The following is a 12,627-nucleotide window of genomic DNA, read 5'->3' on the forward strand; positions in this document are numbered from 1 at the left end:
GTAAGCCGACTATCGGCGACAGTGGTTGGAGGTTGACTAAGTGAATGTCGGGCAATTACCTTACTTTCGTCTTGCCAGTATTGAGCTCGGACAATGTATCTATGTAATAAAAACATCTTAGGGTGTCCCTATATAATTTTGTTTAAAATAACATCGATTCTGCATGTAAATCGGTATAACTGGATCGATTATTACTTCATGTCTTTCCTCTGAGACTATCATACTTAGAATTGTCAACTGTCAAAGGCTTTGAGAATTGACAATCTGGTTAACACTTGACAATTTGATTCAAAACTCTTCGTAAAATAACCTGAGCATTGTTTACAAAGATAATATAACCACTATGTACGTTAAATTATTTGTCTCTGATACAACACAATGGAATTGATGGAATTAGCAGCATTTTACTTACACTATACGATTTAGATATTGTACAAATGAGGATGATAAATAAATTTTAAAAAAGTCAACAAGCTGTTAAAACAGACATATACAGATTTGGAATAAAGTAAATAAAACCCCATAATATGTCCAAACATGATAGAAAATCTTGTTACTTTGGTTGTAAAACTGACGGTAAGTAAACTGATCTCTTCGCAAAAAGTTTGTAACTAAAGTAATTTTCTGTAGTCATACAGAGGATAAAAATGTTTCCTATTTTTATAGCCGGCAATAGGCATAAGTGTTTGCACATTTGATCATCTGGATAAGATCTCTTATTATGTAGGCAGCAGCATCTTGTTTCAGCAGGGCAGTTCTGTTTATAGAATATAACCACAGCACCGATTAAATTATTTATCTTAATTATTTTCTTATTTGTAGCTGGTAGAGCTTTTGTATATGAAAGTCTTTCTGTATAATTACCAAAGTATTCTACAGACAGACTCACACTTTTATACCAAAGGGGCAGGCAGAAGCACAACAGGAGCACCCACTTTCCACTGTGTGTATTCTGTCCCATGATGTAATAGGGGCCCTGACTATACCCATATTGGGCACAAATTCTAGACTCTGATACTGACCTTTTATCACTGCCTGACCTGGGGACCGAACCTTAGACCTCCGCACTGCAGTTTTACCATAATACAACTATGACACTGAGGCATTTAATGGGTTATAAACTGTACATTGAAACAATATTATTTCAAATTGATGTATTTATATTTCAGCTCCTGTCCATGGATTCCCCGCAGCACTTACTTATAGATACCAAACAATGCAAGATGACAGATACAAACAATGGATACGTGTACTTGATGAGGAAACAATTGCAAAAGGAGAACGCTACATCAAACGTAGGGTGCATCTGTGTGCGAACCATTTTGAAAATCATTTCAAATTTCCTAGTGGTCTGTTGACTAAAAACGCAATTCCAACTTTGAATATTAGTAAGTGTTATGTACTCACATAAGTTCCGTAATTATTCTGGTGCAGCACACTTCCTTCTTGAGCACATCCAAACTCTGACTGACTTTTTTAAACTACCCCCATCTTATACATGACAATAAGTGTTTAGCATAGTACTCGTAGCGGTAAGCGGTAAGCGGCGATAGCCTAGTTGGGTGTGGATCGGACTGCGAAGACGAATGTCCGCAGGTTCAAATCCCAAGGGCACACACCTCTGACTTTTCTAAAATCATGTGTGTATTCTTTGTGAAAGTATCGTTTGCTTTAACAGTGAAGGAAAACATCGTGAGGAAACCTGCACATCTAAGAAGTTCTCTATAGGAATTTCGAAGGTGTGTGAAGTCTACCAATCCGCACTAGGCCAGCGTGGTGGACTAAGGCCTAATCCCTCTCAGTAGTAGAGGAGGCCCGTGCTCAGCAGTGGGCAAGTATATACAGGGCTGATATTGTTATTATTATTATTATAGTACTCGTATACTAAGGGACTCTGCGACAAAGTTTATAAGCCTTAGTTCATCTGGCTTGCAAGCAAAAATTATAAGATGTAGGTAACAAAACATAATGTGTTAGGGTATTTTATAAGGATATCAGCTATTTTGCTGGTGGTAGGATATATTTTATATATGTCCAGATTACTACCATAGTGGCCTGGCGCCATAGTGGCCCACATAATTATGTCGCGTTCCAGGATAAGCCTGTGTATATCTGGGTTCTATAGGCGGGCATAATTTTGACAACTACTGAGGGGTAACTGTCTCTCGTCAGTCGACATTCTATTGGATTCCACTCCAGTTACCATTAGGTGCAGTGAAGTTCCATGTACCATGCTCATATTATGTTCAGAAAAATTGTTTATTATAAGGCCAAACGACTCATTTGATGGCAAGTGTCGCGACTGCCGACAAATAGAAGCACCATTCAGGGCTTTGAACTACAAAAAACATTTCCCTGGTCTTTAACTGTTAAAAGGCCGTATCTTACATACTGGTTCTATAGCCTGACCAACAAGGAAATAACCTTGCCAAATGGTAAAATACCAAACTAAGTTAAGAAATGAAATTATCTATTTGAACTTGTAAAATGTTATATATTATTTATTAGTTTCTGTCAATAGTAACTTCAACACCAGTTGGGAAAGCAGTTTTCACCAGAGAAGAACTGGAAAGAAAGTCTAGTGTTGCTGTTTTCAAAATTGCTTTAAGATGTAAGCCAGAGTTACCCAAACTTCTCTTTCTCATAGACCACTTTTAAAATGTTGCTCATTCCAGTGGACCCTTTGTAGATATATTCCACAAAATATGCAAGATCTTACATGTTACAGTCGCTGAGCTTCTTAAAATATTATCTGCCTATATTGATAGGTGAAGTTAACCCAACGTTTTAATTCTTTTTTCTTCTATTCTTAATTTTTTTATGGACCCCCACTTACGAATTATGAACCACTTTGGAAATAAATGGTATAAACTATATAGCAAGATACAAAGAAAAATACTCTATATTTTTTTTTTTGCATTTTTTAAAGCAGTATCATACTGATAACATTAGCTTTAAATGAAAAAAAACAAAAGTCACACCCAAAATAGGTTTTTTATAGGCTATACTTGATACTAAATGTCATAAATGTTTGTTATTGTCCAAAGAGAATTATAATATATATGGAAATTATTGTCTTTGGTACCAATGAAACTGGAATGTGTTAGTTTGTAGTTTCCTTTTTATTTTACAGTACCAAGAAATAAATCTGTTGCACAAAGCAATAAGGAAGATAATCTCTGCAATAAGCCAGCTGTTGCAGAACTGAGCAGTAATGAAACTGTTCACACAGAAGTTGATAATGAAGCGAATTTCATACAGGCCAGCCCTAAAGAGAGTGTGCTTTCGAATGCCGATAGTGTTATGTGTGATGGACTGGCGCGTGTAGGTAATGGTTTTTAATCTCACCACAATAATGATTTCTTATGTTTACGCGAATGTTACACATTGAAATAAAACTATTTTGAGCATTTTATCATGGTTTTTATATTATAATTTCCCCCCGACATTTCGAAGGTTTTGCAGCCTTCGTGGTCACGGGGCGGGCTGCAGTCTTCGAAACGTCGGAACAAAATTATAATATAAAAATCAAGATAAAATTCGCAAACTAGTTTTATTTCAATCCCACCATAATGTTACCGCTTCAATCATAATTCAGTTGATTGCTATCCTTAAAGTTTATAATGATTGTTATAATTATCGAATATGACACTGTGAGAGATAAAAGTAACAACAGAAAGAATAAAATAATATGATTATATATGTACACTATTTTAAAATGTGCCCATATACACGGCCTTTTATTGAACTATCTTATTTATGTATTTTTGGCTTTTTTCTCACATACACTAAAATACCCTATACTATTTTCTCAGTTGCCGTGCAGTAAGATTGACACCCAATTTGTTCAGACTAGAGATAGTGAACGTTATGTGACATCACATATTGTAATAGCCATTTAATAAATAGCAATGTTGCAGATGTAAGCTTGTATTCTGATGGACAGCTGTACTCCTGGCAGAAACCCGGTGAAATTTTGAAAATAGAAACAGGTATTAAATATCACTTATTTTAATTACGGGTTATACCTTGATGGTGCGTGGAACAGTGGTATAGCGTGGACATCACTAATTGTAGTACATTGACGTATATTCTATAAACACGAACGTCCATATGAACTATTTGTTCAAAATCTGAACTAAATTGGCGACCAAAACTTCACTGTTATAACTTATTTATTCACTTGAACAACTATCAATTTGACTTTTTTGACTAATATTTTTTATTCACATCCAGGTTTACACTAAGACTGAAGTTTTTATATTATAAGCGCCACTCCGTACACAACCACATGCTGTCAATGGTAAAATCATACTAAAGTCAGGTTTACGGATTGCAATACAGTTGAGTCGAACACAGTGAGTGTACGGAACGCCAGTACCTAGTACATATATATTGACGTCGTAGTACAACATAATATTGTTACTGTTATGTGCCGCGCACATATGTGTTGAGTTTTAATACGTAACGCCTATGCTGAGGAATACGCCAGGCGTTTTATATTAATCGCTCTGGGATTGAGGGCGTGTACATAACGCGTGTAAAAATGAGCGCTACAACGGTGCACAAAAACACTTGCGGTGTTTTTGTGCATCTGAAACAATTCATAAATTCTTAACCCCTTATTCACAAACGTTATTTATCTAAGGGCGGAGCATTGCTGTGATAACAAGTCTGTTTCTCAGTGCTGACGGCATGGCAGCCTTAGCAGTGCGTAGACATAGGGCCGTTGTGATTGGCTAATATTGATATACGACTTTAATCTGGTTGGCTGTCAGATAAATAAAGCTGAACAAACAGCAAACTCTCAGATAATCAAAGCTGAGAAACAGACTTGTTATCTTAGCAATGCTCCGTTCTTAGATAAATAACGTTTATTAAGACGGGTGTTACTTATTATTTTTACTTTTTATATACTATACCTATGCTGTCGTACTGACATTCTTGTTCTTTAGTCGTGACCTGACTGCGGAACATACGTCTATCTTGTAGCGACCCTTAAAGGTTGTTTTTATATAGCAGTCAAGCATTAACGCGCATCATGCTGCGCTTCAATTTTTTTATCTGTAAAAGCCTTGACACATTATTTTAAAATAGTATTTTGGTTACAGATGAATTGGACCCGATCCCAGACGATTTATCTTTGTATTGCGACAAAGGAAAATCGGCAACGTTGGACCAAGACAGGAAATCTGAAGGTGAGCGATTCAAAACTTAGTATCTTAAATTATGTATAAAGGTGTTCCCTTTTTTTAAAATGTTCCTACTTTTTTAACCCTGGCAAGGGTTGGCTTATACATATACACTGGACTTTTGGGTGAGTGCTTTCCGCATGCAACCCTTGAAAATTAAGCCCCCGAGGGAAACCCATTAATGAGTTACGAACCTCGGCTTAAGATGGTCACTGGCAGACAACGATTATGGATGCGTGTAGTCGTAGCGAACTAACAATCTAACCATTACCGTAATCGTCAGCACGCGGGCCGGAACTATTAAAAGAATTCGTGGGGACTGGGACCGTGAAAGGACGGAACTGCGTTCTTGTGAAGTGTAAGAGTTTCAAGATTTGTTATTACGATGAATAGCCAAAGTGATATCGTCCCCTGGCTCTGGCAGAAAGGTGTATCCGGTGGATAAACTTATTCAGTTCTGTTTTCATCGAGAGTGGGGTGACTTGACACACTTTTTTAAACTTATAGCTGACGATGATGTCTGGCATCGTTGTACAATGTTGAACTAAAACAACTACTTTCGACAATGCCTATTATTGAGCGGTGTCATACAAAAGCACGCCATTGTCGATCCTGGTTTACAAGAGTAGCAGTGGTTGGGATAGATTCGTTACGATGGGCGACACAAATTAACTTCGTTCTAAGTGATATCATGCCGTAGTAAATGGATCGCACCAGTAACCAAAAACTCCAAAAAGTAACTTAGTTTTAATTTAATAATTATTTTTCTTAGATAATTCAATGGTATACGAAGAGTTCCGGTGTAATGCGTGCAACGGTGCAATAATCGGGTAAGTTTAGCGTCGTGTGGCATACAAAGTGGTGTGTCGTGTAGTGTGCGGTGAGTGAGTAGGTTAGTGTGTGTGCAGGTTCCGCTACACGTGCGTGCAGTGCAGCGACTTGGACCTGTGCGTGTGAGTGTGTCGTGTAGTGTGCAGTGAGTGAGTAGGTTAGTGTGTTTGCAGGTTCCGCTACACGTGTGTGCAGTGCGGCGACTTGGACCTGTGCGTGTGAGTGTGTCGTGTAGTGTGCAGAGAGTGAGTAGGTTAGTGTGTGTGCAGGTTCCGCTACACGTGTGTGCAGTGCAGGGACTTGGACCTGTGCGTGTGAGTGTGTCGTGTAGTGTGCAGTGAGTGAGTAGGTGAGTGTGTGTGCAGGTTCCGCTACACGTGCGTGCAGTGCAGCGACTTGCACCTGTGCGTGTGAGTGTGTCGTGTAGTGTGCAGTGAGTGAGTAGGTGAGTGTGTGTGCAGGTTCCGCTACACGTGCGTGCAGTGTAGCGACTTGGACCTGTGCGTGTGAGTGTGTCGTGTAGTGTGCAGTGAGTGAGTAGGTTAGTGTGTGTGCAGGTTCCGCTACTCGTGTGTGCAGTGCAGCGACTTGGACCTGTGCGTGTGAGTGTGTCGTGTAGTGTGCAGTGAGTGAGTAGGTTAGTGTGTGTGCAGTGAGTGAGTAGGTTAGTGTGTGTGCAGGTTCCGCTACACGTGTGTGCAGTGCAGCGACTTGGACCTGTGCGTGTGAGTGTGTCGTGTAGTGTGCAGTGAGTGAGTAGGTTAGTGTGTGTGCAGTGAGTGAGTAGGTTAGTGTGTGTGCAGGTTCCGCTACTAGTGTGTGCAGTGCAGCGACTTGGACCTGTGCGTGTGAGTGTGTCGTGTAGTGTGCAGAGAGTGAGTAGGTTAGTGTGTGTGCAGGTTCCGCTACACGTGTGTGCAGTGCAGGGACTTGGACCTGTACGTGTGAGTGTGTCGTGTAGTGTGCAGAGAGTGAGTAGGTTAGTGTGTGTGCGAGGTTCCGCTACACGTGTGTGCAGTGCAGCGACTTGGACCTGTGCGTGTGAGTGTGTCGTGTAGTGTGCAGTGAGTGAATAGGTTAGTGTGTGCAGTGAGTGAGTAGGTTAGTGTGTGTGCAGGTTCCGCTACACGTGTGTGCAGTGCAGCGACTTGGACCTGTGCGTGTGAGTGTGTCGTGTAGTGTGCAGTGAGTGAGTAGGTTAGTGTGTTTGCAGGTTCCGCTACACGTGTGTGCAGTGCGGCGACTTGGACCTGTGCGTGTGAGTGTGTCGTGTAGTGTGCAGAGAGTGAGTAGGTTAGTGTGTGTGCAGGTTCCGCTACACGTGTGTGCAGTGCAGGGACTTGGACCTGTGCGTGTGAGTGTGTCGTGTAGTGTGCAGTGAGTGAGTAGGTTAGTGTGTGTGCAGGTTCCGCTACACGTGTGTGCAGTGCAGCGACTTGGACCTGTGCGTGTGAGTGTGTCGTGTAGTGTGCAGTGAGTGAGTAGGTTAGTGTGTGTGCAGGTTCCGCTACACGTGTGTGCAGTGCAGCGACTTGGACCTGTGCGTGTGAGTGTGTCGTGTAGTGTGCAGTGAGTGAGTAGGTTAGTGTGTGTGCAGGTTCCGCTACACGTGTGTGCAGTGCAGCGACTTGGACCTGTGCGTGTGAGTGTGTCGTGTAGTGTGCAGTGAGTGAATAGGTTAGTGTGTGCAGTGAGTGAGTAGGTTAGTGTGTGTGCAGGTTCCGCTACTCGTGTGTGCAGTGCAGCGACTTGGACCTGTGCGTGTGAGTGTGTCGTGTAGTGTGCAGTGAGTGAGTAGGTTAGTGTGTGTGCAGTGAGTGAGTAGGTTAGTGTGTGTGCAGGTTCCGCTACACGTGTGTGCAGTGCAGCGACTTGGACCTGTGCGTGTGAGTGTGTCGTGTAGTGTGCAGTGAGTGAGTAGGTTAGTGTGTTTGCAGGTTCCGCTACACGTGTGTGCAGTGCGGCGACTTGGACCTGTGCGTGTGAGTGTGTCGTGTAGTGTGCAGAGAGTGAGTAGGTTAGTGTGTGTGCAGGTTCCGCTACACGTGTGTGCAGTGCAGGGACTTGGACCTGTGCGTGTGAGTGTGTCGTGTAGTGTGCAGTGAGTGAGTAGGTTAGTGTGTGTGCAGGTTCCGCTACACGTGTGTGCAGTGCAGCGACTTGGACCTGTGCGTGTGAGTGTGTCGTGTAGTGTGCAGTGAGTGAGTAGGTTAGTGTGTGTGCAGGTTCCGCTACACGTGTGTGCAGTGCAGCGACTTGGACCTGTGCGTGTGAGTGTGTCGTGTAGTGTGCAGTGAGTGAGTAGGTTAGTGTGTGTGCAGGTTCCGCTACACGTGTGTGCAGTGCAGCGACTTGGACCTTTGCGGCGCGTGCGAGGCCCACAGAGCGCACCACCAACACTACGTACTGCGAATACCCGCGCCTAAGCCGATAGTGAGTAAAAACGTATTGTTATTATTCACTTAGGCATTTTAAAAATGACAGCTTATAATGAATTGAATTGAATTTTACAAAATGTGACAGGTCGAGGTCCAGCTAGTCCTGGCCACTATACGGCGGCATCTCATGAACAAAATGGATCCTATCACTCAACACGACCAGGATTTGGACGATCTCGTTAGGTTTGTAAGCTGACATCCTGATCCCCTAAAACTAAAACTTATTTGTACACATACGAACATTATATTACTAATAGGATTATATTTGTCTTGATGTATTCGCGCATTAGAATGACCTAAATATTTACAGACCACACAAATTTTGTCAATCTACTACAAATATTCCACAAAATTAACCTGTATAAACTTATTTTCAGTATTAAATCTGAAGTGAAGTCGGAAAGTGAAGATCAAAATGATGATTGGCAAGATGAATGGGAACCGAATAAAAAACCTCCTGTAGAAGACGCGTTAGTTGATTCGAAGGAGCCCATCTCGTCAGAAGTCCCTGAATTAGTAAGTATTTTGTAAATTTATTAATTATATTCCTTAGGTCACATTATTAACCTTTCAAAATTTGTTTCGAGGAAGTTGAAGACTGCAGTGAAAATACCAGCAATGAAAAAGAAACAGAAAATAAACATCGCATGAAGCAGTATAAAGACAAGACAAACGGCACAGAGCCTCCTTCTAACAAAAAAATAATAATAAAACGGGCGAACATTATTGACCCTAAGGATGTCCAACCATTGGGTAAAGTATCCGTGTCAGTTTACTTGATTTTAGATTTAGTCTATCAGCCCTTTAAATTAAGTAAAATATTGCTCTTTTTCTATTATAGCAAAGAAAATACGCTTACTATCTTCGCCATATAAGGAATTGGAGATAGAAATGGAAGATATGAAGTCACAAAGAAAAGATGCAGACTTGCAACCTAAAATAAAATTTGCAGGTGCATTGGCAAATGTAAAAGTTGCAGGCGTCTTGCCAAACGAACAAGTTGTAGGCCACATGCCAAAAACTAAAGTTGCCAACATATTTCCAAGAACAAGAATTGCGGGCGACTTAGCAAAAATAGAAAGTACAGACAACTTGTCAAGAGCCCAAGTTATAGGTGAATTAGCAAGAGACAAAGAAGACGGTTTGCCATTAAAAATAACTACAACCGACGTGCGAAAGTCAGAAGATGTAGGCGATTTTTTAAGAACCGAATTTGTAGGCCAATTGCCGGAAAACAAATTAGCAGGTGACTTGACAAAAATCAAACTGGCACCAAACTTTCGAAGAGTACCAAAGTTGTAACTGTTCCACAAAGGACAAATGTCGCCAGTGCACAGAAACTTACCAAAACTATAGACGTTCCGTCTAAACCTTGTGAAGTCGTAAAACTACGAACCAATTTTATGGACGACAAACTAAAACCCATTTTTATAAGTAGGAAGAGTCAAGTCAAAGTGGTAAACGCACAGACACAAAGCGAAGTTTTTGGTCTTCAGTCAGGGAAAAAAATTGAAGACCTAACACCACGAACCAAAGTCGTGGTTATGTCACCGTCGGCCAGATTTGCGCAAATAACAAATGAAGTGACGATGTCGCGAGAAATTACAGTTTCAGATGGACCGTCACAAATGGAAACTTCACGCATACAACAAGAATTCATATTACCAGACGTAAAGTTCGACAAATCTGAATGTTCTGTCAGGCTACAGAGATTGTCACCAGGAATGTTCAGGAAAACTTTATCAAAAAGTAAGATTTACCTTTAAAAAACTTGATTAGATAATTCTTTGCCAAATCTATTTTCAATACGTGTACCGCAGCCCACACACCTGTGGTGTGTTTCAGCGCGCAATGTTTGTGCGGCACCACATACCAGATGTTATTATAAAATCACATATAAGGGTGTGGGTGTACACGCCTAGTGTGTCATAATGAGCGCTACATGAATGTTACAAAACACATGCGCAGTTTATGCGTAACCGATGCACTGGCTACAGTTGTATGGGCCGTAGTAGTTGTTGGGGATTTTAAAGCGAGTACGGGACAAGACATATGACGTGCCGTACTGAAGGCCCTGATTCGATTTTTGTTTTTGTTAAGCATTAAAGCAGACGCGGGTTTCAAACGACGTTAAAGCTAAAACACAGCTGGCGAAGTCTGGAGGTGCGCCACACGCTGGGTTAGGTCTGTGTCCACCTTTACAATGGACCTATTCATACCAACTTACTAGTACTTTCAAACTAGAGTGTGCCATGATTATAGCATTGCTGAGTATGTGTTAGTAAACGAATTTCTATCTTGTTTCTAACATTCTTGCAACTGGCGTAGAATGTCTTATGGCCTTGCAGTTCGGCTCACATCTCAGCCAAATTTCGTTCGCATCTCCCCTCACGAAATTAACACTTTCTTTGGTCTTCCTCTCCCGTCCCATTATCACCATATAATTCTTAACCAAATATGTCGTTAAAATAGTTACTAGTTGTATGATAACAAAACAATGTCCGTGTGAATATGCTCAACAATAAATAATTCATGAAGAGTTTAAGTTGTTAACTATGACTTACGCAACAGTTGTGTTTTTTTGAGTGCAACGCGCGTGTGGTAGTATCTGTCTAAGGCTGTCTCAATGGCGTTGTGCCGCCAAACGACAGTGCAGGAAAACAAACTTCCTGTATGGTGCGGCGCACTGATGAATAGTTTTTTGTTTAAACGCCGCAGTCAATGTGTTAGATGATTCTGTTTTGATTGTAGGTAAGCCGCCCCCTCCGTCCTATTTAAGCAACTATACAAAAAAACTGTACACGTGCAACACGGTCTGTCATGCTGGACTGCGCTGCAGTGGCGAGGCGTCCATACAACCCGATTATTGCCGGCTTCACTTTTAGTTTCATTTACGTTTGTGTTAGTGTTTTTGTTTTCTGCTAAATCGGCCGCAATGTGTTAACTAAGCAACTTCTATTTACTTTGGGTTACCTTTAGAAAAAAATTACCTTTCGCCACTGCTGCGCTGTCAGAGTATCAAAAATACTTGGCACACAGCGATGTATGTTTCAATAGATTACTAACATCGCATTGTAGAGCATATCATACAAGTCGCATTGTTCTAGCACAAACAGATTGAGCCTCAGGCGCTAGGCAAGCTACGTGTCGGTGCGGAAGTCGCCAGCCGCAATAATGTTTTTGTGTTCGCAACTTATTATTTTTTTAGTGTCTGACTAAAGGTTCGGCTTCGGCCACTTTGTGCTAATAAAATCACTTTCATAAAATCAAAATTCGAATAATAATTCTTAGGATTTATCATGTCATCAAGTGAGGGGATGGCCGATTATAGGTTATTTTCCCACGAAGATGCGCCCTTACCTTACCTTATGAGCGGGGGTTTTGGGGGCTAAAGGTTCTTATCCAATCAGTTTTGTCGACGCTGTCCGTCGTAGTGTGCGTGTGCACTCATGCTACTCACACACCGTAAGCTATTAGTAGTGGTGCGGGTTTTCGTGGATGAAATTATCTATAATCAGCATCGGCCAGTAATTAACCTCCAGTGCTTTAGTTTTTGTCTACATCCTTGTAATGGATAGCGTCCACCAGAGGGCCAGGGTGGATCACAACAAAAACATCCGTTTCCTAATTCCTTTATAGTTTATAAAGAACTGCGTCCATTAGAACCGCATCGCACGTGGCAGACGGGGAAAGCGACCCCGTCCTGCGAGGCTATTGTGTATCTCAGTTGACAACGAAAATTGATAAGCACTAGTCAAGGTGTACATCAATTAACTGTCACTGGCCCATCGCAATGGACGTTAATACTTATGCCCCGTTTTATTGGTGTGCAGTGTCTGCGCAGACGCGGGCTTCGAGCGGCGACTTGTGGGACAGTAGCGATGAAGACAACAGATGACACGCGCGGTGTGCTACAGCCGGGATCAAATATACAGTTGGGACATATTCAATGTGACCAAAAAAATTTATTTCCAAGTGAAGATAATTTAAATGAATAAACGGTGTTTTGTTTAAAATATGTTTTACTTACACAATCGGATTATGATAATAAGTTAATATGTAAGATAGAGTACGAGCGTAAGTTATTATCGACTGAACCTTTTTTAATTGCTATGACGAGACGAGCCTGCCGTTCGCCTGATGGTAAGCGATACGACTGCCAATAA

General features: G+C 41.3%; 1 protein-coding gene across 3 annotated transcripts; it reads left to right on the forward strand.

Annotated features, from left to right (window-relative positions):
- The first annotated feature begins 244 nt into the window (after positions 1 to 244).
- On the forward strand, positions 245 to 12,477 carry LOC115449213. Of its 3 annotated transcripts, none has more exons than XM_037440090.1 (13): positions 245 to 576; positions 1,170 to 1,388; positions 2,522 to 2,611; positions 3,134 to 3,328; positions 3,921 to 3,992; positions 5,112 to 5,198; positions 5,965 to 6,022; positions 8,345 to 8,456; positions 8,547 to 8,644; positions 8,839 to 8,977; positions 9,049 to 9,214; positions 9,303 to 10,210; positions 12,295 to 12,477. In XM_037440090.1, the coding sequence occupies exons 1-12, from the start codon at positions 528 to 530 to the stop codon at positions 9,761 to 9,763; spliced, it is 1,746 nt and encodes a 581-aa protein (XP_037295987.1). In that variant the 5' UTR covers positions 245 to 527; the 3' UTR covers positions 9,764 to 10,210; positions 12,295 to 12,477. The 3 variants fall into 3 exon arrangements, with proteins under 3 accessions (XP_037295987.1, XP_037295993.1, XP_037295998.1); XM_037440101.1 differs by lacking the exon at positions 245 to 576 and adding an exon at positions 1,679 to 1,739 and having other exon boundaries at positions 1,172 to 1,388; XM_037440096.1 differs by lacking the exon at positions 2,522 to 2,611.
- The last annotated feature ends 150 nt before the right edge of the window (positions 12,478 to 12,627 follow it).

Source organism: Manduca sexta, chromosome 3 (genome assembly GCF_014839805.1).
Source record: "Manduca sexta isolate Smith_Timp_Sample1 chromosome 3, JHU_Msex_v1.0, whole genome shotgun sequence".
Lineage (NCBI taxonomy): Eukaryota > Metazoa > Arthropoda > Insecta > Lepidoptera > Sphingidae > Manduca > Manduca sexta.